Genomic DNA, 25,319 nt, shown 5'->3' on the forward strand with positions numbered 1-25,319 from the left:
CAAGGGAAGTCTAAGAAAGAAATCAAGGATACATGGGGAGTTTGCAAGAGGCTGGAAGCTGAAAGCATAAAATGAGATGTATTTGATGAGAATATTGCTTTGTTGTGCTACAACAATAATAATAATAATAATAATTCATATAGCGCTACGAACCCTCAGGTATCTGAGCGCTGCTTATTACCCACGGTGTGTGGTGCTCGTTTATCGACCTCAGAAGGACAAAAGGCTGAGTTTGGCCCCGCCGGGATTCGAACCTGGCTATGCAGTGAAGCCTGCATGTAATGCTGATTGTGATATTTCTACATTTTGCAACTGGGAGATTTGCTTGGTCCAAGGGATTGAGGCACGCATGGAACACAGGCTCCGTTATTAAGCATGAATGTGCAGGTAAGAACTGAGTGCAGCAGCTGCTTCAGGTGTACCAAAGGCAAGTGGTAAAGCATGACTGTTACTCAATTCCTTCAAACTCGGAAATGGATATATGGTCTTCATGCTATCGGATCTTCCTTACATCAGTTATAACTAGCAAGTTTAACATGAAGGTTAATGCTCTCCTTGCATAGGTATGGCTAATAAACTTGTGCTGGGTCTTGGTACTGCACAATATTTTTTATCGTGCATCAAATGGCAGTTACCAAGCAGTCCATGCCTTCATTTACACGGTCTCACCTATCATGTGTGTCTGTATTCTATTTGGAAGTGGTACAGTCCTTCTTTTTCACCCTGTAGAAAATGGATTGCTATGGGATACACCATTCTGTTGGACATTGCTTTTAGCCACCGGTAATTGGGAGTTGAAGGTGTGTTTTAACAATCTCGATGTTGACATGCTGAATGGTGCAGAGTTTACAAGCGTTTTATGGACTTTCAAAGCAGGCTGCATAAGCTAGAGACTGCGATCCACAGCTGCTGATTTAAAATGTTTAAACCAGCCAGGAGAGACTATCAGCTCTTGTAATATTAGTAATAATATTAATGTCTGCTGGTAATGTCCTGCACTTATCAGACACACCCTGTCTGTTGCCTTATACTTAGCACTTGCCACTTCTTGGCTGTGCTACCACTGTTTGTTGTTTTTTATTATTTATTTATTTTGTATTCCTTTGCTCAGCACTTTCCACACCTCCCCCCTCCCCTTTTCCCTCTCCCTCTCCCATGCACTTACGCATTCTCAATGTGACTGGGCCTAGTAAGATCGTTGTTAAGTTCTCCCTTGTTCCCCTCCCTTGCCTCGTCGCGCTCTGAAACACTTGTGTAACAGCGCGATAGAAATAAAATATCAATATCCATTTAAGATTCGCTTTCCCGACCATGGAATAAGATGCTTGACGTTATAGAGAGCAGTTTCCTTGTACTAATGAGGGACTCTTTATAGCAGGTACAAAAGGAAATCAGCATTGTTTCTACGTTAGAGTTGAGTTCTTAGTTTGGAAAGTAGGTGTATGGGCTAAACATACCGGCGCAGATCCAAACCTCAGCCAGTTTAACTGCTAATCTCACTCTTAGAACACGAAGCGTGACTCACATGCGCCCTTCTCTCAACATTTCAGGCTGCACCCATGACGGCAGCACCTCACACAACTTCTATATTGATCCGGGTCATTTTATTGTTGCATTCTTCTTACAGCATACGCCTTGCCCCACAGTTTCATGTGCCCCCTCTATGTTTTGTGCTCTACCTCTTTGGTTTAGGGGGTTATTTCTACAGGTGGGGGGACCCCCGTATCACATTGTTTTTCAACCACAGTTAAGCAACCTTGGCCAGAAATCGGTGGTAAAATATCCTAGCACCTTACCTTCAATATGTGAAGCACATTACAACACTTAGGGCCTCATTACGAGTCTGGCGGTAGCCATGGAGCTATTAGCTCCTTGGCTGCTGCCAAACCGGGCTCCTTTATCGGGTTCCCAGAATGGGGAATTACCGGGCCATTCCAAGTACGGAGAGCCCAGTAATTCCTCTCTCCGGGAACCCGGGCCCAGGCCTTCCCCATTCCCATCTGAGCCCCCACAGGGCTCAATGGGAATGGGGGAGGGAGCGAACAACAGGCCGATTACGAGCGGCCCGTTGTTTGCTCCCTCTTCCCATCGCGGGACCCGGTAACGATGCCTGGTTTTGCCAGGCGTCCTTACCGGGTCCCGCGAGGGGACCTCGTAATTTCGCGGGACGGGGTTTAAAGGGTCTGCCTCCATTAGCAGAGCCCGTTAACCCATTCCGCGAACCTCGTAATGAGGCCCTTATTCTTCTTTTTACATAAGTGTTAAATAGATGTTTAAGTTGCCATTGTTACGCTCATGTGACCCTGAATAATTAGATGTTTAGGGCGCTATTGCTACTCTTCTCTTTCATGTCTAAATCATAACCGTACAGATTAGTCAGCTTCTTAGTCACATAGACCTATCATGATGCAGACATAACAATGCTTTGCAGTAAACAAGATACCAATCAAACCCTAACATAGGCTGCAGGTCCACTATGACCAACACACCATATTGGACTAACAGATCTATAATTGTCCAAATACCAGTTACAGCAATTTCACCACCTATCTCCTCCAAAAATATATCATACACACAGACCCAACACCCCTCTTCATCCAGAGGTCAAATCTCACAGCTACCTAAAGGTTTATGGGGATAAACATGGCTCTTAATCACGCATGATTTATAGTTAAGCAAATGACATAGATGAAGTCGGTACCCAGCTTGAATATTTTAGTGTCAGGGAAGCTGGTTTCATTTGTCGTCTAAGGATTGAGGATACATATTACGTGAACCTATTCTCAAAAGCGGTTCTGAGTTCTTTTGTGAATTTCCTTTGGCTTGTCCTTCATCTTCCTACATTTCCATCACAACTCTTTTTGCTGCTTCTTGGATCTGCTGTTGTGCAGAATTGCTTGCGCTTTATAAGTACTAAACAAACAAACATCGCTTTCACATTTACCATAGTTGGATTGGCTCAGTGGTACTACTTTTTGTTGGAACAGTTATATTTTAATATCAGGGCATTTCTTCAAGATTCCGATGAGAAGACCATTCAATGCGTTGTAAATCTATGTAACTGTGTGCACATGCACAAACATTGTATAGAAATGTGGCAAATTCCAAAACAATACATCTTCGAGGATTCATACAAACTGAGAAATTCTCGCCAAACATTAAATGAGACTTACGTTGATTTCTTCTTGCACGTCGGGATTGCGGACATTTAAATCAGGTTGCTCTTTAAGGAACTGGTGGAAATAACATTGTTTTCTGATGTCATCATACTGCCAGGAGGAGTTACCATAGAAGCTGACCTGCTCACAGGGAATAAAACAAATACTTGAGTCATCTCCACGATTCACATGAAATTCTAGCTTTTTGTGTTGTTGGGTTTTACCATAGATACCCTGGTGGATTGAGCTTTATCTCGGATAATATGTTGCAATGTGATATACAGCCGGGAGCTAATGTATATTGCTGGATGGGCTGGGTGCTAGAGCTATTGGGTATTTTAGGGTTGCGCCAAACTTCCATCTAAAGTCTATTTCAAGATGTTCTTGATCAGGAGCAAATACGCAATGCTCTATGTTGTTAGGGATCATGTTTATGGCTGGATGGGGCTGGAAGGGAGCTGATGTATACTGCTGGATGCTGCCAGCGTGAATAGCATGTATTTTGCTGGATCATGGCATTGCTCAAACTAAAATATGTATTGTAAGATAGAGCAGAGCCTTCATCCAATGTATATTGCAGGATGGTGGCAAGGATGTAGCTAATGTGTATTGCAGGATGGTGGCAAGGATGTAGCTAATGTGTATTGCAGGATGGTGGCAAGGATGTAGCTAATGTGTATTGCAGGATGGTGGCAAGGATGTAGCTAATGTGTATTGCAGAATAGAGATATTGGGCCTCATTACACGGATGGCGGTAAGGGATTACCGGCACCGGTAAGGGCACTGGTGCCGGTAATCCGTTACCGCCCTATTACGAGGTCCCTTTGCTGGTCCCTACCTTAACGGCTGGTTTTACCAGCCGTTAAGGACGGGACCCGCAAAGGGACCTTGGAGGCAATTACGGTACCGCAATTGCCGCCTTCCCCATTCCCATTGAGCCCTATGGGGGCTCAAATGGGAATGGGGAAGGGCCAATGGTGAATGGGGAATTACCGCCCCGCCAACCCTGGAATGGGGCGGTAATTCCGCCATTCACCATGGCAGGATCGGTAAATTACCGGCGGCAACCATGGGGCTAATAACGCCATGGTTACCGCCTTCCGTGTAATGAGACCCATTATATGATATGAGTAATTTATAAAGCTCCTGTACACAAGTGTTTCTAGGCGTGACAAGATCAGATAGGGAGACAGATGGAGGACAAAATAAACGATCTTACTAGGCGTAGTATCATTCAGATCGTGTAAGTGCAGGTGGAGAGGAGAAGTGCAAGGGGGAGGGGAAAGGGGAAGTGCCATCAGGGCAGCATTGCTCTGATTAAGTGCAGCAAGGGGAGCCGGCTTTGGGTAAGTGCAAGGAGGCATGGGACTGTATGGTTACAGACACAGCCCCTAAGTGCATGGTGGGCCCAGAGGCAGTTCAGATGCTAACAGGTTGTGGAAGAGCCTGGTGCCCATTGAGTTCAGAGGGTAGCCAGGCAACCAGTCAGGCAATGGATGGAGTGGATGGAACAGATGGAGTGGATGGAATAGATGGAACGGATGGAACGGATGCAGTGGATGGAACGGATGCAGTAGATAAAACGGATGGAATGGCTGAAACACATAGAGTGGAAGGAACCAATGAATAAATGAACGGATGGAGTGGATGACTGGATAGAGTGGATGACCGGATGGAGTGGATGAAATGGATGGAGTGGATGGACGGATGGAACGGATGGAGTGGATGGACCGGATGGAGTGGATGGAGTGGATGGAGTGGATAAAACAGATGGAATGGATAAAACGGATGGAATGGATGAAACGCAGAGAGAGAATGGAACACATGAACTGTGTGGAACAGATGGAGTGGATGAACGGATGGAGTAGATGAACAGATGGAGTGGATGGAATGGATGGAGTGGATGGAACAGATGAAACAAATGGAACGGAGGAAGTGGATGGAACGGATGGAGTGGATGGAGTGATGGAACAGATCGAGTGGACGGAACGGAAGGAATGGATGGAATGGACGAAGTGGATGGAATGGACGGAGTGGATGGAACAGACGGAGTGGGTGGAACGGATGGAGTGGATGAAACTGATGGAATGGATGGAAGAGATGGAGTGGATGGAGTCGATGGAGTCGATGGAAGGGATGCAGTGGATGGAAGGGATGGAGTGGATGGACTGGATGGAGTGGATGGAATGGATGGAGTGGATGGTAGGGATGGGACGGAGAGAACAGATGAGTAGACTGAACAGATGATACGAATGAGCAGGTAGAATGGATGGAAAGGATGAGTAGATTTAACGAATGGAACAGATTAAAACAATGGAATAGATAGAACTAATTGAGTGGACAGAACAGACGCAGTGGATGAAACGGATACAGTAGACAGAACAGCCGAAATGAAGAAACAAATTAAATTGATGGAACAGAAAGAATGGACGGAACAGGTAGATTGCATGGTGCAGGTGGAGTGGATAGAAGAGATGGAGTGGATGGAACAGATGGAGTGGATGGAACAGATGGAGTGGATGCAACGGACGCAGTGGAGGGTACATATGGGTGGCTGGCACAGATGGATAGAACAGATGGAGTGGACGGAACACATTTAGCAGATGGACAGTTAGAGGAGATGAACAGATAGAGCAGATGGAACATATGGAGTGTAAGGCACAGATGGAGTGGATGGAACACACGGAATGAATGAAACGGTCTAGAGAATGAATGGAGTAGATCACGTGAATGAAAGGTCGAGTGGGTGGAATGGATAGAAAGTCTAGTAGATTAAATAGATGTCACAAACGTCATGGTTGAACAGACGAACCGGAATGAACGGTCAGAGTAAATTAAATGGGTAGAATAGATGGTGTAGATGAATGATCGATCTCAACCGTTTTACTGATAACCACCATACCACACTACCACGCTTACTCTCTCCTATACACCACCACTCAACTAGAACACAGTGATACTATGCCACATTCGGTTTAGTTGTTCTCATACTAACACCCGCCACATACTCCTCATCATCCTAAATAATCACAGCTAGCTTAGCACACACTGCTAGCTTAAGCGTCTCCTCAGGTCTAATGCAGCCAGAAATCAGTCTGGGTGTCCACCCTCCAGAATGAACACATACAACTGACCTTCCCACCACCACACCTACCGCTAGTAAGCAGCCATCATGCAACTGCAACAGCGGCAGCACACATATCCGGTGCACCCACGCGCCTTATGACTCTTTCTCTCTCTACTGACTTGAACTACGGTTCCCGAGGGTGTTCAACCTACCAGCGCTTTGAGATCATACCAATGATACATAAGGCGCTATATAAATGCCAAGTAACATAACATAACATAACATAACAGACAGGTGGGCCAGCAAGGGAGAGAAGGAGAGAAAGCAGAAGCGAAAAGGAAGGGCTTGAGCTGCTTCCAGACCCTGAGGTGGTCCTGCTCGAATTTGAGAGGGCAGGGTGGCCATTCTAGAGGGAGGCCCCTGCAGAGGAGAGAGATCTATCATCCATTTTCTGCCTGGAGAATCGTCCGGCCATCAAAGAGTTGGAGGTGACTGAGCGAAGGGCTCGATAAGGAAGGCGGTTAGTAAGAGAGAATTGGATGTAGTGTGGGCCCCAGCCCCAGAAGGCCTTCTGGACAATGCAGAGGGTCTTGAACTTGATCCTTGCAGCCACTGGGAGCGAGTGGAGAGATTTCAGGGCTGGGGAGATACGATCCCTGGGCTTGAGGCCAAGGACAAATCTTGCTGTCCTGTTCTGGATTATTTGCAGAGGGCTGAGAGTAGAGGAAGGTAGATTGAGAAAGAGGCTGTTGCAGTAGTCTAGCCTACAGAGAGAACCAGGGCTCTGGAGACAGTGAGCTTCTGGGGAAAGTGAGAAAATGAATAATACTTCGGAGGAGGTGCAGCTGGTAGTGGGACTTTTTAGAGAGGTCCGTGATGTGCGGAGAGAAGTAGAGAGTGGAGTCAAAGAGGACAACAGCTTTTTTGCCTCACAGGAAGGTGCAGGAATAAGGAGGGCAACCAGAGTGAAAGAGGAAAAGTGGGAGCAAGGGTCCCAATTAGAAGGATCTCGGTCATACTGGCATTGAAACAGAGATTGTTTAGAGCCCACCACTCTGGAATTTGCGGATAGACAGTCAGGAATGAGCAATAGAGGAGAGGCGGCAGAGGGGATCCTGAAGGAGAGCTGAGTGTCTTCCACATAACACCAAAAATTAGAGGAGAAGTTAGAGATGAGGTGGGTCCAAGGGGCCAGGTAGACGTTGAAAAGACAGGGTGAGAGGTTGGAGCCCTGGGGAACACCACATGTGGAGAAAGAGGTGGTGGAGAGAAAGGACCTCAGTTGGAACTGAGAGGGCGGTCCAGGACGCAGGAGGTCAACTCTGCGAGGGCCTGATGCCAAGCTTCTCATGGAGACGATTAATCAGGATGGTATGATTGACCATGTCAAAAGCAGAGCCAAGGTCAAGGAGGATGAGGATAGAGGGAGAGCTGAAGTCGAGATTAGTAAGCAGATCATCACGGGTGTTCAGGAGAGCAGTTTCAATGCCACTGGCTGCTCTGAAGCCTGACTGATGGTCATGGAGACAACCAATAGATTTAGTGTGGAGAGTAAGCTGGGAGATGGCCAGCTTTTCCATGAGTTTGCCCAGGAAAGGAGTGATAGAAAATGGGTGGTAGTTTTCCAGACAGGAAGTATCGGCGGAAGGTTTCTTCAGGAGGAGGTGCACAAGGGAGTGCTTTAGGGGGAGGGGAAAGTTCCAGTGGCAAAAGAGCGATTGCAGAAATCAGCCAAGGCTGGAGCGAGGGTGTCAATGTGGTCCTTGATGATTCTGGAGGAGCATGGGAGCACATGCTTGGATGACACTTTCATAGATCGGACTTGTCTCAAAACATCATCAGGGGTGATCACAAAGAAAGAGGGTAAAGGAGGAGGAGAGGGCGAGGTCGCCCGAAGAGGGCCATGAGAGGTAGAGGGAGAGGAAGAGGGAAGAAAGGAGGAGAGAGAGGACAGGATGTCCTGGTTTTAGTGGAGAAGTGAGAATCCAGGACCGTGCAGAGGGCCTGGGAGGGAACAGGAGAGGTGGTGACTGCAGCACGATTGGCCAGCTCCTTGCAGATTTTGAAGAGTTTGGCCATGTTGTTAGAGGCTGCAGAGACGCTTGGATGTGGGCTTGGACAGGACAGAGCAGGCGGCAGGCCAGTTTGTCAGAGGATGTGCCTGATGCCCTCCACTTCCTCTTAGCTACCCTGCACTACACAGATGACCCTGCTTTTAATTTATTTTTCTGAATGGTGCTGGAGCTACTGTAGGATGGTTTAAGCTCACTCTAGTTACTATCGCTTCTACCCCTGACCCGAAGAGAATTTTTGTGCCAACTATATATAAGTACCTGATATGAGTGTTTAGTAGAAGCGTACAAGGAACCCATCCCAATATTGCATAGATGGTTGGGGCTAGGTCATTCACAAACCTCTTGCTATCAGTGGTGACTCCGAACATGTTATGAAGACAAAACCAAGGAGTGAGTAAGAGCGCAAGAAGAAAAATGTGTCCCTCTTGAAATGCCCAAAACAAACAAAAAATGATCCACTTCACCCCTGATACATATTTTTAATGTATCCGTTAATAAAAAATTGCAGAATCGAAACTTCATCTCTATGGGGAAATCACCATTATTTTCCAGGATACTGCCCTTGTTATTCTAAAGCACTTTCTGATGAAACATGGGTAGCAGCCTTCATCAGGCCACAACCACATTACAATTTGGGGTTTAACAAACATGTGGTCTGCCCAATCAGGCTTATTGGTCCTTGCTCTTGGGCAGGTCCCATTGGGTTTATGTGCTGATAAATACTGCCAGTCATGTTTCAACAGAAACCAGATGACAATAACATGCAGAGTATCCCTAAATATATTGGTGATCCCTCCTAGAGAAATGTTTTAATTCTGTAATTTGGATATATGTTTGAGCTCTTCCTTCTCTTTTGGAGAAAAGTACACCCCGCTTAACCCATAGGACCAGTTGTGAATTGATAGCACCAGATGTGAGATTTCGTAGCCCTTGGCTACAGCATATCCAAAAAGAACTAGCATCTTGGAATTTCCTGTAGATTTTTCATGGCACGTCCGTAGCAAAGACAACAGATCTGGAGGCATTGGATATGTTTGTCATGCCCGCGCCGCTGGCACACGCATTGGCAACCATCATGGACTACCTGGTACTCATTTATCCTCCTAATACTCCTTGAACAACTCCTTTTCACGCCTTGGTCTTTTATTTCCATTTGCTCAACTTTGGTTCTTTCTTATTTTATTCAATTAACTACATTTACCATAATGCACCTGGCTACAGTCCTCAATTCCTGGCTAATCTCATTCATCGTTATTGGGACCACAATCCCCAGAAGCCCTAGCGGCCAGTGCTGCTTCCATCTGCTCAGGACCAGAGAGGGAGGAGGCAGATTGTCATCAGGTGTGCTGCCCCAGGTGCTGTCAATTAGCCTGCCTCAGAACAGGGCAGGGCTGTATATAAGCAGCTGCCTGCAGGAGCACAGTGTCTTGCATCTTGAGATCTCCCCGCTCCTGTTTGCCTTGACCTGCTACATTGTATGCTGTTCCTGTTGCTGCATTACCCTGTTTTGATCCAGTTCCCTTTCCGGGCTCCCTGCTCTGCAGCCTGCCTCACTCCGGCTGCCTACAGTCCTTGTCCTCTGGGCTCCCAGCTCTGCAGCCTGCCTCACTCCGGCTGCCTACAGTCCTTGTCCTCTGGGCTCCCTGCCTACAGCCTGCCTCACTCCGGCTGCCTACTGCCCTTGTCCTCTGGGCTCCCTACCTTGCCGCTTGCAACACTCTGCTGTCTCCAAGCCCTTGTCCTCTGGGCTCCCTACCTTGCAGTCTGCACCTCTTCGCTGCCTACAGCCCTTGTCCTCTGGGCTCCTTCCTTGCAGCCTGCTCCCTCCGCTGCCTACAGCCCGTGTCCTCTGGGCCCCTTCCTTGCAGCCTGTCTCCCTCCGCTGCCTACAGCCCTTGTCATCTGGACTCGCTGCCTTGCGGCTTGCTACACTCCTCTGCCTTACAGCCTGTTTTACACTTAGCTACCTACGGCCCTGCTCCTCTGGGCTCCCTACCTCGCGGCCCTATTCTTTTGGGCTCTCTGTCTGTCGCCTACTACTAATCTCTCTCTGTCCTGTTCTTCTGGACTCCCTGCCTTGCAGCCTACTACAGTCCTCCGCAGTCCACTACAGTGTGCCTGCACCTAGTGCCACTCTTGACTGCAGACCTGCTTCCTACTTTGCAGCCCTTCTGTTTTCCTGACTGCTGCTCCCTTGTTCTCTTCCTTGAGTCCTCTGTAATCCATCTACTTCAGCCTAACTGCCTTTCCTTCATTTCCTTCTGCTAGATTGCTCATTGACTTCCTTTTCGCTGGATATATCTGTTCTTGTCTTCTCATGTGTCTTATGTAATCCCTTTGTACAGAACTTGCCTGTTGGTTTCCAGCAGGCAACCTCTGCCCCTTCCCTTGTCGCGTTTTCAGTGTTACAGACACCCACTGCTGTTGTTCCCAGCCATGAGCATACAGCGTGGGCCTCTGTTATAGCAATCTGTGCAGAAGGCTGGAGTTTCCTAAGGTTCGTGGAACACTCTTTCCCATTTCAGCATACACCCCAAGAGGGAATCCGGTTTGTTTGTACCTTTGTATCTTTTGCCCCTTTTGGCTCACAGCTACAGTTTCCTACTCTTCTTTCTTGTTTAACTCCCTGCTGTGTGTGCTTATCTGCTACCTTACTTCGGCACAGCCACCCAAAATCTACCTGGGTACCCTGTGTCACTCTTGACAGAGTGCCATTCCTGACAATGTTGTACTTAGAGTGGAAAACATCTGAAAGGTTAGACAGAGGAAAGGATAAGAATTTAACAAAGCAATATCTGGGAATTAAGGTTATCTACCAGGCTGATCATTCTATTAACTGATTTGAATATCCCCAAATGTGAAGTGTACTGTTTAATTTTAGGGCCAATCGAGTTCCCATAGTCCCATTAGTAAAACAGTGGAATAGTATGGAAACTTGTATTAATCAGATTACCTGCCCCTGTAACGCCACCAAAATAGAGGATCACCCGTGCCTGTTGTTATTTGCCCTCTATAAACTTTTATGCAGTAAATATTTATTTAATTCCACTCTTCAAGGATGGGAAATGTAAAAGTTGTAAAGAAGCAGAAAGGTGTATGTGTTCTCTACCAGACAAATCGACTGCCTTGGTACAAGATATGCACCTGGAAAAAGTTCCAATATAAGGAAACAGTACATTCTCAAATAATGATTAATTGATTTGTAGCTGTTCTTACTGGTGTGCTTAGAGAATGTTTCTGTGTTCTATGGATAGAAATGCAAACGATGATAACCCTATATGCGCATATATTGTAATAAATCATCTTAATTCTTTTAAGGATATTTATTGCATTTGTTTCATGGATAACTTATGAAATAAACTCGTATTGATTGATTGATGTTCTCTTTTGCTGTGTGTAACAGTTCATTAGCCAAGTGATGAAAATGAGTTTTCGTAGTCAATGCTTCCTGAAGGCTACTTATTGTAGGATGGTGCCAGGCCTGCATCTAATATTAGTTTTGGGCACATTCACTTCTGTTTCACACCTATTTTCTCCACTTTGGCTGGCGGGCTGTTTGAGAGACCTCTCAGTGCTGATTGCTGGGTGCACTGGTGTTCAGGGTTGTTGGCTTGGGACCTGGCAGTTTTCCGCCCTGCTCCTCAGTCCCCAGAAGTGGCCTTTCTGTGGCATAAAGCACTGCACAGAGAGAACATGACCCAAGGGCTCCATTCTGTCACTGTATACAGAGGAACAGACATCTCCCTCTGCCAACCCTGTTTGGTCGCACACCAACCTCTGCCTTTCACATAGTCCAATAAGCACATCCTGCACAGGAAGCTCAGGTTACAGTTTATCACTAGAGAAGGCTATGGGCCTCATTACACGGACGGCGGTGGACCAAGGTGCTACTAGCACCTTGGTCCATGCCGGTAGAATACTGGCACCGCCTTGGTGGAAAGGGGAATTACCGCCCTATTCCAAGGTTGGTGGGGCGGTAATTCCCCCTTCCCCCATTGCCCTTCCCCATTCCCATTTTTGCCCCATAGGGCATAATGGGAATGGGGAAGGTGCTAATTACGGCACAGCAAATTGCGGTACCGTAATTAGCTCCCTGGTCCCTTTGCGGGTTGGTTTTTAACACCTGCAAAAAGCAGGCGTTAAATTCTCCAACCCGCAAAGGGACATCATAGTAAGGCGGTAAGGGTTAACGGTCACCGGTACCATTAACGGTGACCGTTAACCCTTACCGCCGTCCGTGTAATGAGGCCCTATGTATTAATATACTCTGATAGCCCACTTCCAAGTAAGGCACCACCCTGTAACACTGTGTACTGAAATAACGTCTAGCAGGACGTGACATGAAACAAACTCCTGCTAATTACATTTTTGACATCACAGTGTCAGTCCATTTTAATTAGACCACTCTGTTCCCTTGCATTCTGTTACCAACAACATTCACCTTTATACACAGTCAGTGACTTTGCCACTTGTGGCTCATGCTTGCCAGTCACAGATTGTACATTCTGGAGTTTGACCTGGGGTTCAAAGTATAGAGATGCCAGGCAAATAAGGCACCAAACTTTCCAGGATTGCCTGAGCACGCTCTCGAGATCACCAGGCAACCAACATAACTGTGTGATATTAATTTACAATTCACCAGATCTGCCTTGGAAACACAACTCAAATACAACAACACTTTAGGACATATCTGTCTCCACCCTTTTGCAGAGCCACGGTCCACCTAAAAGGACTTACACGTGGTCATGCTATCACAAAACATGCTTCCCGCTCTGACTTCCTCCCTTCCCTTGTTTGTAGCATCTATTTCCCACTTTCCTATCCTCATTTCCCCATGCTCATTTTCTTTCCTCCAGGAGACTAAGGGCTGGAGATCCCGGTGGGGGCCCAGTATGCTACTCCACTAACAAGCCTTGGCACTCAGATGCTACTACAGGGGCTACTACTGGGAGAAAATTCCCTCCAAATAACATTGCAGAGTAGAGTTTTAATCTGGCACATGTACAGTGGTTACTCTAGCCGGGTAGCATGTATCTAAAAGTACTGACCCGCAGCGCAGGTAGCGCACCCCGAAAAGGCAAGGTGGAGTCCAAACGGCGTGTGCCCAAAAGGACTCAGCCACCTCGTAATAGTCTTCAAACTGTGGTGCTGAATGGGGGCCGCAGCGGCTCAGTAATGAAAATATTCTGCTCATTCCCAAACATTTTGATGTGTGCCTCGCCCAGTAGTGAGGGGAAGGCAGGCGCCAGCGGAAGAGTAAGGATGGAACAGGAAGATCGGACGGCTATTGACTACGGCAGTGAGTTTTGGCTCTCCGGTTCCCCCAGTATTGAATATGCGGGCCAGAGCTGATGGCAGTGGTGGTCTAAAACATTTAGGGAGCCAAAGGTTGCTGCTATATGGCACTCGAGGGCACATCTGATGGAGTCATCAACATTGTCACTGAGAGCCCTGTGGTGGAGGTTAACCCGTAGTTGAAAGCATCCTTTTACAATAGTATGGTGCGTATGGTCCCCCTGTGTCCTCCTCCCACTGAGCTCTCACAATGGACCAACATTGCAGGGCGTGTAGAGGGTACCATGTAAAACATTAAAAAGGCAAGGGCCGCTCTACCCGCCGCAGGCCAAAATGGACTACAAAATATCTAGCAAAAAAATGCCATAGCCCTCTGCCTCCCGCTTCCTCCTGGCCATCTCTCCAGCCTGCAGGGACAGCTCCTGGCTGCGACCCCCATCGGAATCCTGCTGCTTCTGGGTCCCGCTTCCTCCTGGCCATCTCTACAGCTTGCAGGGACAACTCCTGCCTGCGGCCACCATCGGACTCCTGATGCCTCTGGGTCCCGCTTCCTCCTGGCCATCTCTCCAGCTTGCAGGGACAGCTCCCGCCTGCGGCCACCATCGGACTCCTGCTGTTTCTGGGTCCCGCTTCCTCCTGGCCATCTCTCCAGCCTGCAGGGACAACTCCCGCCTGCGGCCACCATCGGACTCTTGCTGCTTCTGGGTCCCACTTCCTCCTGTGCATCTCTCCAGCTTGCAGGGACAGCTCCCGCCTGCAACCACCATCGGACTCCTGCTGTTTCTGGGACCCGCTTCCTCCTGGCCATCTCTCCAGCTTGCAGGGACAACTCCTGCCTGCGGCCACCATCGGACTCCTGATGCCTCTGGGTCCCGCTTCCTCCTGGCCATCTCTCCAGCTTGCAGGGACAGCTCCCGCCTGCGGCCACCATCGGACTCCTGCTGCTTCTGGGTCCCACTTCCTCCTGGCCATCTCTCCAGCTTGCAGAGACAGGTCCCGCCTGTGGCCACCATCGGAGTCCTGCTGCTTCTGGGTCCCGCTTCCTCCTGGCCATCTTTCCAGCTTGCATGGTCAGCTCCCGCCTGCGGCCACCATCGGCCTCCTGCTGCTTCTGGGTCCCGCTTCCTCCTGGCCATCTTTCCAGCTTGCAGGGTCAGCTCCTGCCTGCGGCCACCATCGGCCTCGTGCTGCTTCTGGGTCCCGCTTCCCCCTGGCCATCTCTCCAGCTTGCAGGGACAGCTCCCGCCTGCGACTACCATCGGACTCCTGCTGCTTCTGGGTCCCACTTCCTCCTGGCCATCTTTCCAGCTTGCAGGGTCAGCTCCCGCCTGCGGCCACCACCGGATTCCTTCTGCCTCTGGGTGCCACTTCCTCCTGGCCATCTCTCAGCCTGCAGGGACAGATCCTGCCTGCGGCCACCATTGGCCTCCTGCTGCTTCTGGGTCCCGCTTCCTCCTGGCCATCTCTCCAGGTTGCAGGGTCAGCTCCGGCTTGCGGCCACCATCTGACTCCAGCTGCCTTTGGGTCCCGCTGCCTCCTGCCATCTCAACAGCCTGCAGGGACAGTTCCCGCCTGCGGACACCATCGGTCTCCTGCTGCCCTCTCTGTCTTCCTCCATCTCCTTTAGTCTTGATCAAATGTACCCCCTCTCCTCTTTCCGTCCTACCTGAAGTCTTCCCAACCCTGGCTCTCTCCTCATCTCTTGTCCATGCGTTGTCTCCTCCGTCAACTTGAGCGACGCTAGCTCAAATCCCCCATTGTTTCCCACCAAACATCTACTTCTCTTATCACTCTCTCTATGATTCTTGTCTTAACTCTGCTAAACGCTTCTCCTTTTCTAACCGCCTTTCACCCTCATCGTATCTTTCAAACTCTCTCTCATCTGCTCTCTTCTGTTACCCCTAACCCTTCCTCTTCCTCTCCTCTCACTCCTCTTGACATTGCTGAATTCTTTCACTGCTAAAATTAATTCTCTTCGCCAAACAATTAACTCTTCTCCTCCATGCTCCCTTCCCCCTCCCTCCTTCCACTCCCCCTCTGCTTACATTTCTGATTCATCTCCCATCACTCCCTCTGACGTCTCCCTCCTCCTAACTAAATCCCACCCTACTGCTGCCCCTTCTGATCCCATCCCTACCCTCCTTATTCCTAAGATTTACCCCTCTCCCATTCCTTATCTTTCATCCTTCTTCAATATCTGTTTCTCTGCAGCCTCCTTTCCTACTGCCTTCAGGCACACCACTATTATCCCTATCCTGAAGAAACCTCTGCTAATCCCCTTCTTGCTTCCAACTTTCGTCCAATCTCACTTCTACCTTTTCTCTCTAAATTACTTGAACGCTTAGCCTACTCTCAGCTCTCGACCTTTGTCACCAACCTCTCTCTCCTTCTCACTTCTCAATCTAGGTTCCGCCCCAAACATTCCACTGAGACCGCTCTCACCTATGTCCTTAACTCCCTCCTCACCGCTCGGTATTCTAAGCAGTCTTCAATCCTCATTCTCCTTGACCTCTCTGCTGCCTTCGATACTGTCGGTCACCATTTACTTCTCAATGCTCTTTCCTCCTTTGGCTTCAAAGGCTCTGTCCTTAACTGACTCTCCTCTTACCCCTCCCAACGTTCTTTTGCTGTCTCTTGGGGTGGTTGATCATCTCCTACCTTCCCTCTGGACTATGGTGTTCCCCAAGGCTCTGTCCTGGGTCCCTTCTTATTCTCGCTTTACACTTCACTCCTCGCCCCTATCATCTCCTCCTTCGGGATCTCTCACCATTTCTACGCTGATGACACCCAACGATATCTCTCCTTTTCTTCCTTTACCTCTGACCTACATCTAAAGCTCTCTTCTTGTCTTACCGCCATTTAAAACTGGATGTCATCTCACTATCTTTCTCTTAACACTGAAAAAACTGAAGTATTATTCTTTCCCTCTAACACACTTCCTTCCCCCACTGGACCTCCTTCCATTCGTTTTCCCACTTCTAACCTTCCTATTTCTACCCATGCTCGTAATCCAGGCATTTACTTCGATCCTTCCCTCTCTTTTTCACATCATATCTCCCTTACTTCTCGCGCATGTCGCTACCACCTCTTTAATATCCAGAAAGTCTGTTCCTCTCTCACCTTCCATGCTACCAAACTTTTCATCTCCTCCCTCATTTTCTCTTGCCTCTTCTATTGTTTGTCCCTCTTCCTTGGTCTCCCTGCCTCCCACATTGCCCCCCTCAAATCCCTCTACCACTCTGCAATCCATACCCTCTGCCTTCTCTCTCCCTTTTACTCCATCTCTAACTCACTATCTAACCTAGGCTGGCTTCCTTTCCACTCCCAACTTAAATTTCACTTCCTTTGTCTTGTCTTTAAATCTCTCCATGGCCTTGCCCCTCCATATCTTTCCTCTCTTCTCTCATTCCACACTCCCTCTCGCTCCCTTCGCTCCGCTGATCTCTTCTTACTTTCTGTTCCCCCACCCCCTTGTGCCTCTTCTCGTTTCCGCTCCTTTAATCTCCTTGCCCCTTTACACTGGAACTCCGTACCTCTTTGTATCCGCTCCATCCCTACCTATTCTTCATTCCGTTCCTCCTTGAAATCACTCATCCTTCATTCCCCTCCCTGACACCCTATTCCTTTTTCTCTCTCTCTCTCTCTCTCTCTCTTTCTCCCCCTAGTAACTCCATCTTAGTTTTCTTCATCTTCCCCCCTTCTTTCATATGACCTCTCTTTCTACTATTTACTTTACTCCCTAATCTCTCTCCCTCATCCTTCCTTCCCCATCCTCCTCCTCTTCTCCTTCTCATATGCAAATTGTTCTACATACTGTTTTTGGTTTGATTCATGTATATTGCTGCTTCTACTGTTCCATGTTTGATGTATCCTTGTTGTTAAACTGTAAAGCGCCTTGGATTAAGGTGCTATATAAAATACAATAAATACAAATACAAATACAATGATGAAAGGAAAAGTATTCTTCCAATGGTGTTTTGTAACATTTACCCTAGTGCTAACAGAGCACGGTTTTTAGCACTAGTGCAAAGCTGGTGCAAAAACAAATTGGATGAATACACTACGGCAATATTTTCACTAGTGCTAATACTCTGCAAAATTGCAGATGGTGAAACAAAGGTGTAAAGTTTCTGTAAATAGGACGCTGGAGCGTAAAGGGGCTAGCGCAAAAACAGAGCGCAGACTGTGGAAGTGTGACCATGAGGTACAGGGACATGGCCTAATGGACAGGCTTAACAATTAAATGAATACAGTAAAATAAGCACATGCGATAAACTTCAAAGCAAAGAGATAGCATTCTCAGGACCAGTGGCAGATTTAGGGCAGAGGGCCCAGTGGACAAAAACTGACAGAGGGCCCCAAGTGGGTGGGTCATGGAGGCAGAGCCTAGAGTGGGTGGTGTTGAACAATGATGAACTTTAAGGACAAATGCTACTTTTCTAAAAGATTTTTTTTAACAGTTTTCTGTGGGGGGGGTCTGAATCTAGCTAGAGACAGCTGGGCCCCTCCCCAGGACATTGCAGGAGGTGATATCACTGGATAATTCCTACAACATGCAGAACCATTTTGTGGATGTCCCCGGTGTTCTTACCCCACACACTTGAAATGTCATTGAACATCACAAACTTAAAGGAGTTCACCTATTAATCCCAAAACATACAAGGGGTTATCTTTTTGTGGGTGCTGCTCGTGGCACTTGAAAGACCCCTTAACTCCAACCCACCACCTCCAGATCCACAGGACCCTGCTGCAGGGCAGTGAATGGAAATGGAAAGGGATTAAGGGCAAGATAGTGAGGATGACAAGTAGAGAAGGGGCAGGTGACAGGTGGGACAGGAGAGTGGAGAAGGAAGAAGGGCAGCCTCGTGAGGGAGAGATTGAGGGCAAGGGAAGGCAGGAGATAACGATTGAGCAAAGCCAGGTTAGGGTAAAAGGGTGAATGGGTACAGAGAATTAACGATGGAAGGAGAATGGGGCAATAGCTAATAAGGCACACGAGGGGAAATGCAGGGTGAAGAGGATTAACGGGCGGGGAAATAGAGAGCAGGGGGTTAAGGTGTGTAAGGAGAATGGGGAGTAATGGAGGTCTAAAGAGTCAGGGAGAAATGAAGAGTGAAGGAGGGCATAAGAAAGGGAAAGAAGGGAGGCAAGTGAGTGAGGAATGGGCAGTGGTGGGGCAGCACTGTCAAGGCAACTGGTGTGATGTGGGTAAACAAGGGAGGAAACAATTGAGTGAAGGAATGGAGGTGAGTATCCGAATAGAAGCAAAATGAGGAAGAGAGTGTTCTCTTTATAACAAAGAACCTTTGGCAGAAATATAGAAAGAAAAGGTGAGAGAAGGATTAAGGGAATGAGGCAAGAACAGAGGATGACCGTGTTCAAAAAGAGCATGAAAGAGTGGCGTACTAGAGAGGAAATTGCTAGAAAGGAAAAAAGGAGGGCAAAAAGACTGCTGTATGGGAGAAAATGGAAGCAGGAGCAAAAGGAATCAAAGAGGAGCATATTTGTGATGCAAGGTGGGCAGGTGCTTGCTCTAGCTGCCCACCCATATGCAATCACAGCTGCAATAGATAAATGAACAGGTAAACAGTTAAAATGCAGCCTCTTAGATAAGAATGTATGCTCCACCAGCACCACCAGTTTCAGCTTTGTGTCAACCTCATTTCAATAAACTGATTAGAGTTTGATGATCCAGGCACAGGGGGCCTGGGTAAGGACGGTTGTCCCTGGTGGGTGATAACAAATGGGAGGGGAGTATAATGTTGCATGCTGTGTAAAATAATGGCTCAAGCAGATTACCTTATATTGAAATCTCCTTCAATGTGAATACCTTTATTTAAAACCAACTGGTATTGTTTTTGGTCCACATTCCTTTTCAGGCTGCTAATGCAATTGTGAATTCAAGGTGGTGAACATAAAGCTATACTTGCATTTTTGCTTGACCTATTTCTATTATAATGTATGTAATGTCAGGTTGATTTCCTATGTGATTTGTGTACTTTTGAAGGCATTGATAGAAAAATGAATTATTTTGTTTTTTGTAAAGCCAATCCTTAAAATATATTTCTGACCTATCACAGGGAAGATATGTAGTGAAGTGCTTGAATCACAGCCTTGGTCCAAATACTGATTTCACTACTTTAAGGAAATGTGTGGTCCTGGGTAAATAATGTAATCGCACTGTGCTTGATCTGCTGTCATTGGGTGTCACTAGAAGTGATTTAGTTTGCAGTTTTTGCTATGAAGAAAAACGTAGTGAATATAGATATATTATATTTATATATCGCACAACATGTTATTCTCTTGGCATACACATGAACATTTCTTTTAATGTGTTTAACAAAGGTATCCTGGAGTATTGAAGACCGATTTCACTGCTTGTAATGCTATTTACGGTGATGTCGCCACTGATCATGTCAATCCATATTGTTCAAATTAGGGTCATGCATATCTTTCGCTGGACAGGTCTGGAAGACAAATTAGAACATATCTAAGCCTTGTATGCCTAACAGTCCCACAGTGTTGTGAATTTGTTGTGCTGTGTTCAAGAGTTTCAGGGATATTATTTTAAAGAGTCTGGGGCCCTCCTTGGACATCCTTCAGCCCCCCTAGCTTGAGTACCACTGCCTTAACTTAACACTTTAAATGTGTGCTTGGCAGCAGGTTACAGATTGCCTTTGATAGCATCCAGCAGTGTTTAAACCTCTTTGCCTTTTACTCTGGTTTCATCTGCGTTAGCACCTAGCTGACAGAGCAATTACTGACTTTTCAGTGGCAGTTTAGTGTTTCAGCGCCCCTCTGGCTGACTTCCTCATGAGATTAAAAGCCATTCCTTTGTATCCATTCTTATTTAAGCAACCCAAGGGAGCCACAGACTGTGTTCATCCCTCCTAACTCGGAAAGGGGGCGGGTGGCCCAATCATATTGAAATGTTTGGCCGGGCCCTGTGAGCAAGAGCTAAAACTGCCCTTTGTTACTCCAATGTGCCTGACTGCCAGTAAGGAGGGATGAGGGCGTGTGTTGTGGCTGATGTGATGAGATGGGAAGGTGTCTGATCAGGAAACATCAGGGCCTGGTCGCCTTTTGTCCGTCTTCCGAGTGCTAAATCCGCCTCTGCTCAGGACTGGCCAGACACAGTGTTATTGTTTAATGTATATCTATTACACAAGTGTTCCATTAAAAAGTGTAAGTTCTTTTGCCAGTGGTCATGTGTGGTGTTTAAATGGAAGAAGTGTTTACCCAGTTGTTAGGAGGGATGGCTTCAGAGCCAGCGGTGGTGCAGTTGTGCCAGATGTAATAATCCGCGTATTTCCCTGTACGGTTCCGACTTAACTGAAACCAGCTGTGTTTATCACTCGTGTGATTTGGGATCAAATCCATCACCAATTTCAGCCCTGCAAAAACCGAGAGTGAATAGACTTAATTAAGCATTGCAAGTTATGGTATCTATGTTAAACAAACCAGAGAAAGAAGGGTATTAGCAGACCTTTATCATGCATCGCAGCAATCAAGCTGTCAAAATCTTTCATGGTTCCGAAAGTGGGATCAATGGCTCGGAAGTCGTCCACGGCGTAGCGGAAGTCTTTCCTCGAGGATTTATAAAATGGCGCAATCCAGACAGTTTTTATATTCAGGTACTGGAAATGATCCAACTTCTCTTGGATACCTGAAAAATAAAGGAATGTTGGGTACCCAATAAAAACATCCCAGCATTTCCTGATTGCTTTTGCTTGAATGCTGATGTACACATAACACACTGCAATCGAATACTTTGAAAGAACTTGAATAAGCACAGCTGAGCGTGATCTGCAGGTCGCAGGTTCGAATCTGCCAAGGTGACTTGCAAAATCCTTTTTAGTTTGGGCTATTATAAGCTGAAACTATTGCATTAGACTACAGATAAGGAAAAATAGCATATGAGGAACTGGCATATTGTGAGGGACACACAGTTTCTAAGTATTGTTTGGTTATTTTTCCACCCATTGACTGCCCATGACTATGCTAATCCCTGTGGCTATTGCCACCCAGTTCCTCCCCCTCCCCCACCTAAATCATCCCCTTCATGGGAACTCTTTGAGCTCGCTATAATCAAATATTAGCATCAAACTTTGCACTCAAAGTGCCTACTAGTGGTTTTTCAAAGCCGTCTGATGAGAGTTGGAACTGTAAACCCGCTAATGGTGTAATAAAAATGTCTTAACCAGGTCTGCCCCCAGCCACTAGATTTCTAAGAAATATTCTGGTCCTTCACTGAAGTCCTTTTAAAAACAAGCATGGCTTGTGTATACGGCATATGGCATGGCTTGTGTATACGTTTTAGACATTTGCCTGGGACTGCTATTAGATGCCCAGGTGTTTGCCTATTAGATGCCCAGGTATTTGCACCATTTTGCACCTGCTACAATCAATGGCCAGTTAATACCACTACAGCAGTGCCTGGCAAGTACCTTTCACATGCCTACACAAAAAGCCCAAACTGTTGGCACTACCAATGCCTGTTAGGTATGGTAGTGGAGGGGGCGTGGCCAGCTGCGATGTGAGGAAGACATATTTTTCCTGAGCTCCCTAAAGGATCCTTAATAGATATGCTTTCTGTGCATCTATAAGATCATAAAGGGCTCCAGTAGCAAGATTGCTGCATTACAAGATTGCAGGTGGGCTTTCAGATTGTGGAACAACTGCAGAGTTTATTTATTTATTTATTTCATTTGTAAAGCGCACTTACAACCCAGAGGCATTGAGGGGCTGTTGCAGGTACAATACTACTAGTGAAGCTAGTGTCATACAGCCATAGTTACAACATGTAATATCAAGGGTAACCCAGGTACATTGACCAAGTGGCAGTACTCATACATAGTAACAGGCAGTAAGGTGGTGTGACACTGTCAAATTTCTGGTCTGTAGATGGGCGGGAGGGGGGAGGTTCGGGATTAGGTGAAAGGTTGAGTTTTTAGCGCCTTGCAGAAGATTCAGTAGAATTTCTCAGCCCTCAAGGAGGATGGGAGGTCGTTCCATAGTTTAGCACTGTATGGGAAACTGGAGCCTCTGGATTTGCTGTAAGAGCATCAGAATCGGAGCTGAGAGCCGCACTCGTTGTTCCCAAAATGGTGGGCGCAACTTGGTGATTGTTGCAAAAGCTGTCAGATTCGCATCGGAGAAGGAAGGAGACTGGCCTGGAGTTCTGCGGCAGCACAGCACTTCGGAAATCTGGCAAGAGGAACAGAGATTACAATCCGGATGCGCAGTCCGTGAGGCAGAGGCCAGACCAAGTGGGCCGAGGAGAAAAGGCAAGGGGCATCGCCAAGCACCCTGGAGCACACTGAGCAGCACGGGTAGTGCGGGTCATCAAGTGTGCAGGCAGAGAGCCGATGAACAAGGAAGGTACAGTCAAGAAAGTGCGCTGGAGGACACACTGGAGCACACCGTGTAACACAGTGAGTGTGAGGCATTAAGTGTGCAGCTAGAGGTGTGGGGAAAAAAGGAGAGCAGAAGACCAGAGAGACCAGCCATCACAGTTATAGTGGTGGCTTTGGGGCAAACCCTCCTCCTTATCTGCAAATGGGATCGCTGTGGGTCCCTTAGTCTGCCCGGCCCCTACTTACAGCAGAGCCCCCACTGCCACTCCCCCGAATATGGGAGACCAGAAGTTGATGCAGCTGGTGCCGAGGTCCCCTAGGAAGAGTACAGGCTATTCAGCGGACTGGAGGCACAGAGGCCACGGCCTGGATAGTAGCAGAAGAGCCTGAGGGCAGAGTGAGGTGATACAGATTAGGCCAGGTGAAAAGAGGGCAACGCATGCTGGACTGACACAAAAGGGACTGTGCTGTGAGAATATTTGCAGAAGCTGAAGTGAGGGGTCTTACGCACAGTGAAACGGGCAGGGGCCTGAAGTGTGCACAGAGGACACATGCCGGAAGGGGGGAGGAAGAAAACCCCAGCAAAGCCATGGCAGACAAAGATGGACGTGTTTGCCAGAGAGGGGGAGCCAAACCAGGAATCTAAGAGTGCTGGAAAGCAGTCAATAAAGGGAAGCCGAGAGCTCCATGCAGAAGGTGCAGATGCTAGAATGCTGGAGGCAATTGCAGCCCTGAGAACATCAATGGAGTCCCGCATTGGGGAGGTAAAATGTGTTGTTGGCCTCCTGCGGCATGATGTGCACAATTTGGAGGGGAGAGTGGGGGAGACGGAGGAGAGAGTGGAAGAAATGTCAGCTACCACAAAGGAATTGCAGGAGAGAGTCCGGGAGTTAACGACAAAGGTATGGATGTTGCAAGACCGAGTGGAGGACGCAGAAGGGAGAGCGAGAAGAAGCAACATCTGGATCCTGGGGCTGCCAGAGGAGGGGGAAGGCAGAGACCCCACCACATATGTTGAAAGCATGCTGCTCCAGGATATTGGTCCGGATGCACTATCACAGGGCTTAACAGGGGAGAGGGCTCACAGGGCTCTGGTGAGAAACCCCTTCCCCCGGAGCACTGCCTGCCCCATCATTGCTAAAATACTGAATTTTAGGGACAAGGAGAAGATCCTGGCCTTCTCTAGAGAAGGTGGAGCGATTTCCTGAGGATCGGAAACGTCAGCGATTTAAACACAAGTTATACCTTGCAAGTCCAGAGGCGCAGATGCCAATTCTTTCCGACGAAAGAAAGATTGCGACAACAAGGAATAAAATACATGCTCCTATACGCAGCAATGCTAAAAGTGATACACAAAGGAAGTGCCCTGTTTTTCAATGCTCCCAATGAGGCAAATGCTTGGATGGACACTGACTGAATGAAGCTGAGGACGGAGAAGAAAGAACACCAACACTTGATATACCGCCAGGGGGAGAGATATTGCGACGCATGTTAGACATGGGATGCACAGACGCCTGAAGGTGCTATAGTTATGGGCTGGGATGGACAATATGTATGGTGGGCTTCGTATCATCTTTTTTGGCTTGGCCCTAGCACTTTGAGGATCAGTGGTTATGAGGCTCTGACCCACAAGTGCAGACTCCCCTTTTGTTTTTCTTTCCTTTCCCTTGGGAGACTTCGAGGGTACCGGCTGGTACTCAGCTGCCAAGTTCCAGGGTGTGGGTGGAGTAAATGGTGGTATTGCCTCTCCAGATGGGTTTTGGTGTGCGGTTAGCTCAAGTTCAATGTAGTTTGTTTTGGTTGAAACACAGCCTAGTTCGATAGAATATTAGAAACCAGGGGTTTACGCGAGGGATGGAGGATCGAGATGGATGGGTCTTTGGGTTTTTGCATGGGTGTGGAATGGGAGGGAGGAGACGGGGAAGCACCAGATGGCAGAAGTGCTCAAAATGTCCTCCTGCAATGTCAGGGAATTGCATAACTATGTTAAATGAGTCAGGGTGGTGGCATATATACGTCGCAAGGGCATTAGGATAGCATTGTTTCAAGAGATGCACCTCACAACTGAAAAACAATTCCAGGTCCTATGGAAATGGGGGGGAAGGATTTGGGTCAGCCTTCTCTAATTATGCGAGAGGAGTCCTTATTTGGGTAGTTCCAACAGTGCCCTTTCAGAAAGTAGTAGTTTGCACAGATAACAAGGGAAAAATGATGTTGGTGGGCGGGTTCCTAGATCGGAAAGAGGTATGCCTGATGAACACCTATGCCCCCAATCAGGATGCGTCTACATTCTTTCACTCCCTATATGCGAGGCTGACTCCTTTCCAGGGGATGACATGGTTCTGGGGTAGAGACTTTAATTGTACAC

At 47.6% G+C, this 25,319-nt stretch overlaps 1 protein-coding gene across 1 annotated transcript in view; it reads right to left on the bottom strand.

Annotated features, from left to right (window-relative positions):
• SLC3A1 (solute carrier family 3 member 1) overlaps window positions 1-25,319 on the bottom strand; it is a 191,380-nt gene that overhangs the window by 86,894 nt on the left and 79,167 nt on the right. The window contains exons 2-4 of the mRNA XM_069608455.1: window positions 21,082-21,261; window positions 20,835-20,989; window positions 3,174-3,299 (exon numbers count right to left, since the gene is read on the bottom strand). Coding sequence (XP_069464556.1) covers window positions 3,174-3,299; window positions 20,835-20,989; window positions 21,082-21,261 — 461 coding nt within the window. The remainder of the gene's footprint in view (window positions 1-3,173; window positions 3,300-20,834; window positions 20,990-21,081; window positions 21,262-25,319) is intronic.

Source organism: Ambystoma mexicanum, chromosome 4q (genome assembly GCF_040938575.1).
Source record: "Ambystoma mexicanum isolate Mex_15411 chromosome 4q, UKY_AmexF1_1, whole genome shotgun sequence".
NCBI classification, from domain to species: domain Eukaryota; kingdom Metazoa; phylum Chordata; class Amphibia; order Caudata; family Ambystomatidae; genus Ambystoma; species Ambystoma mexicanum.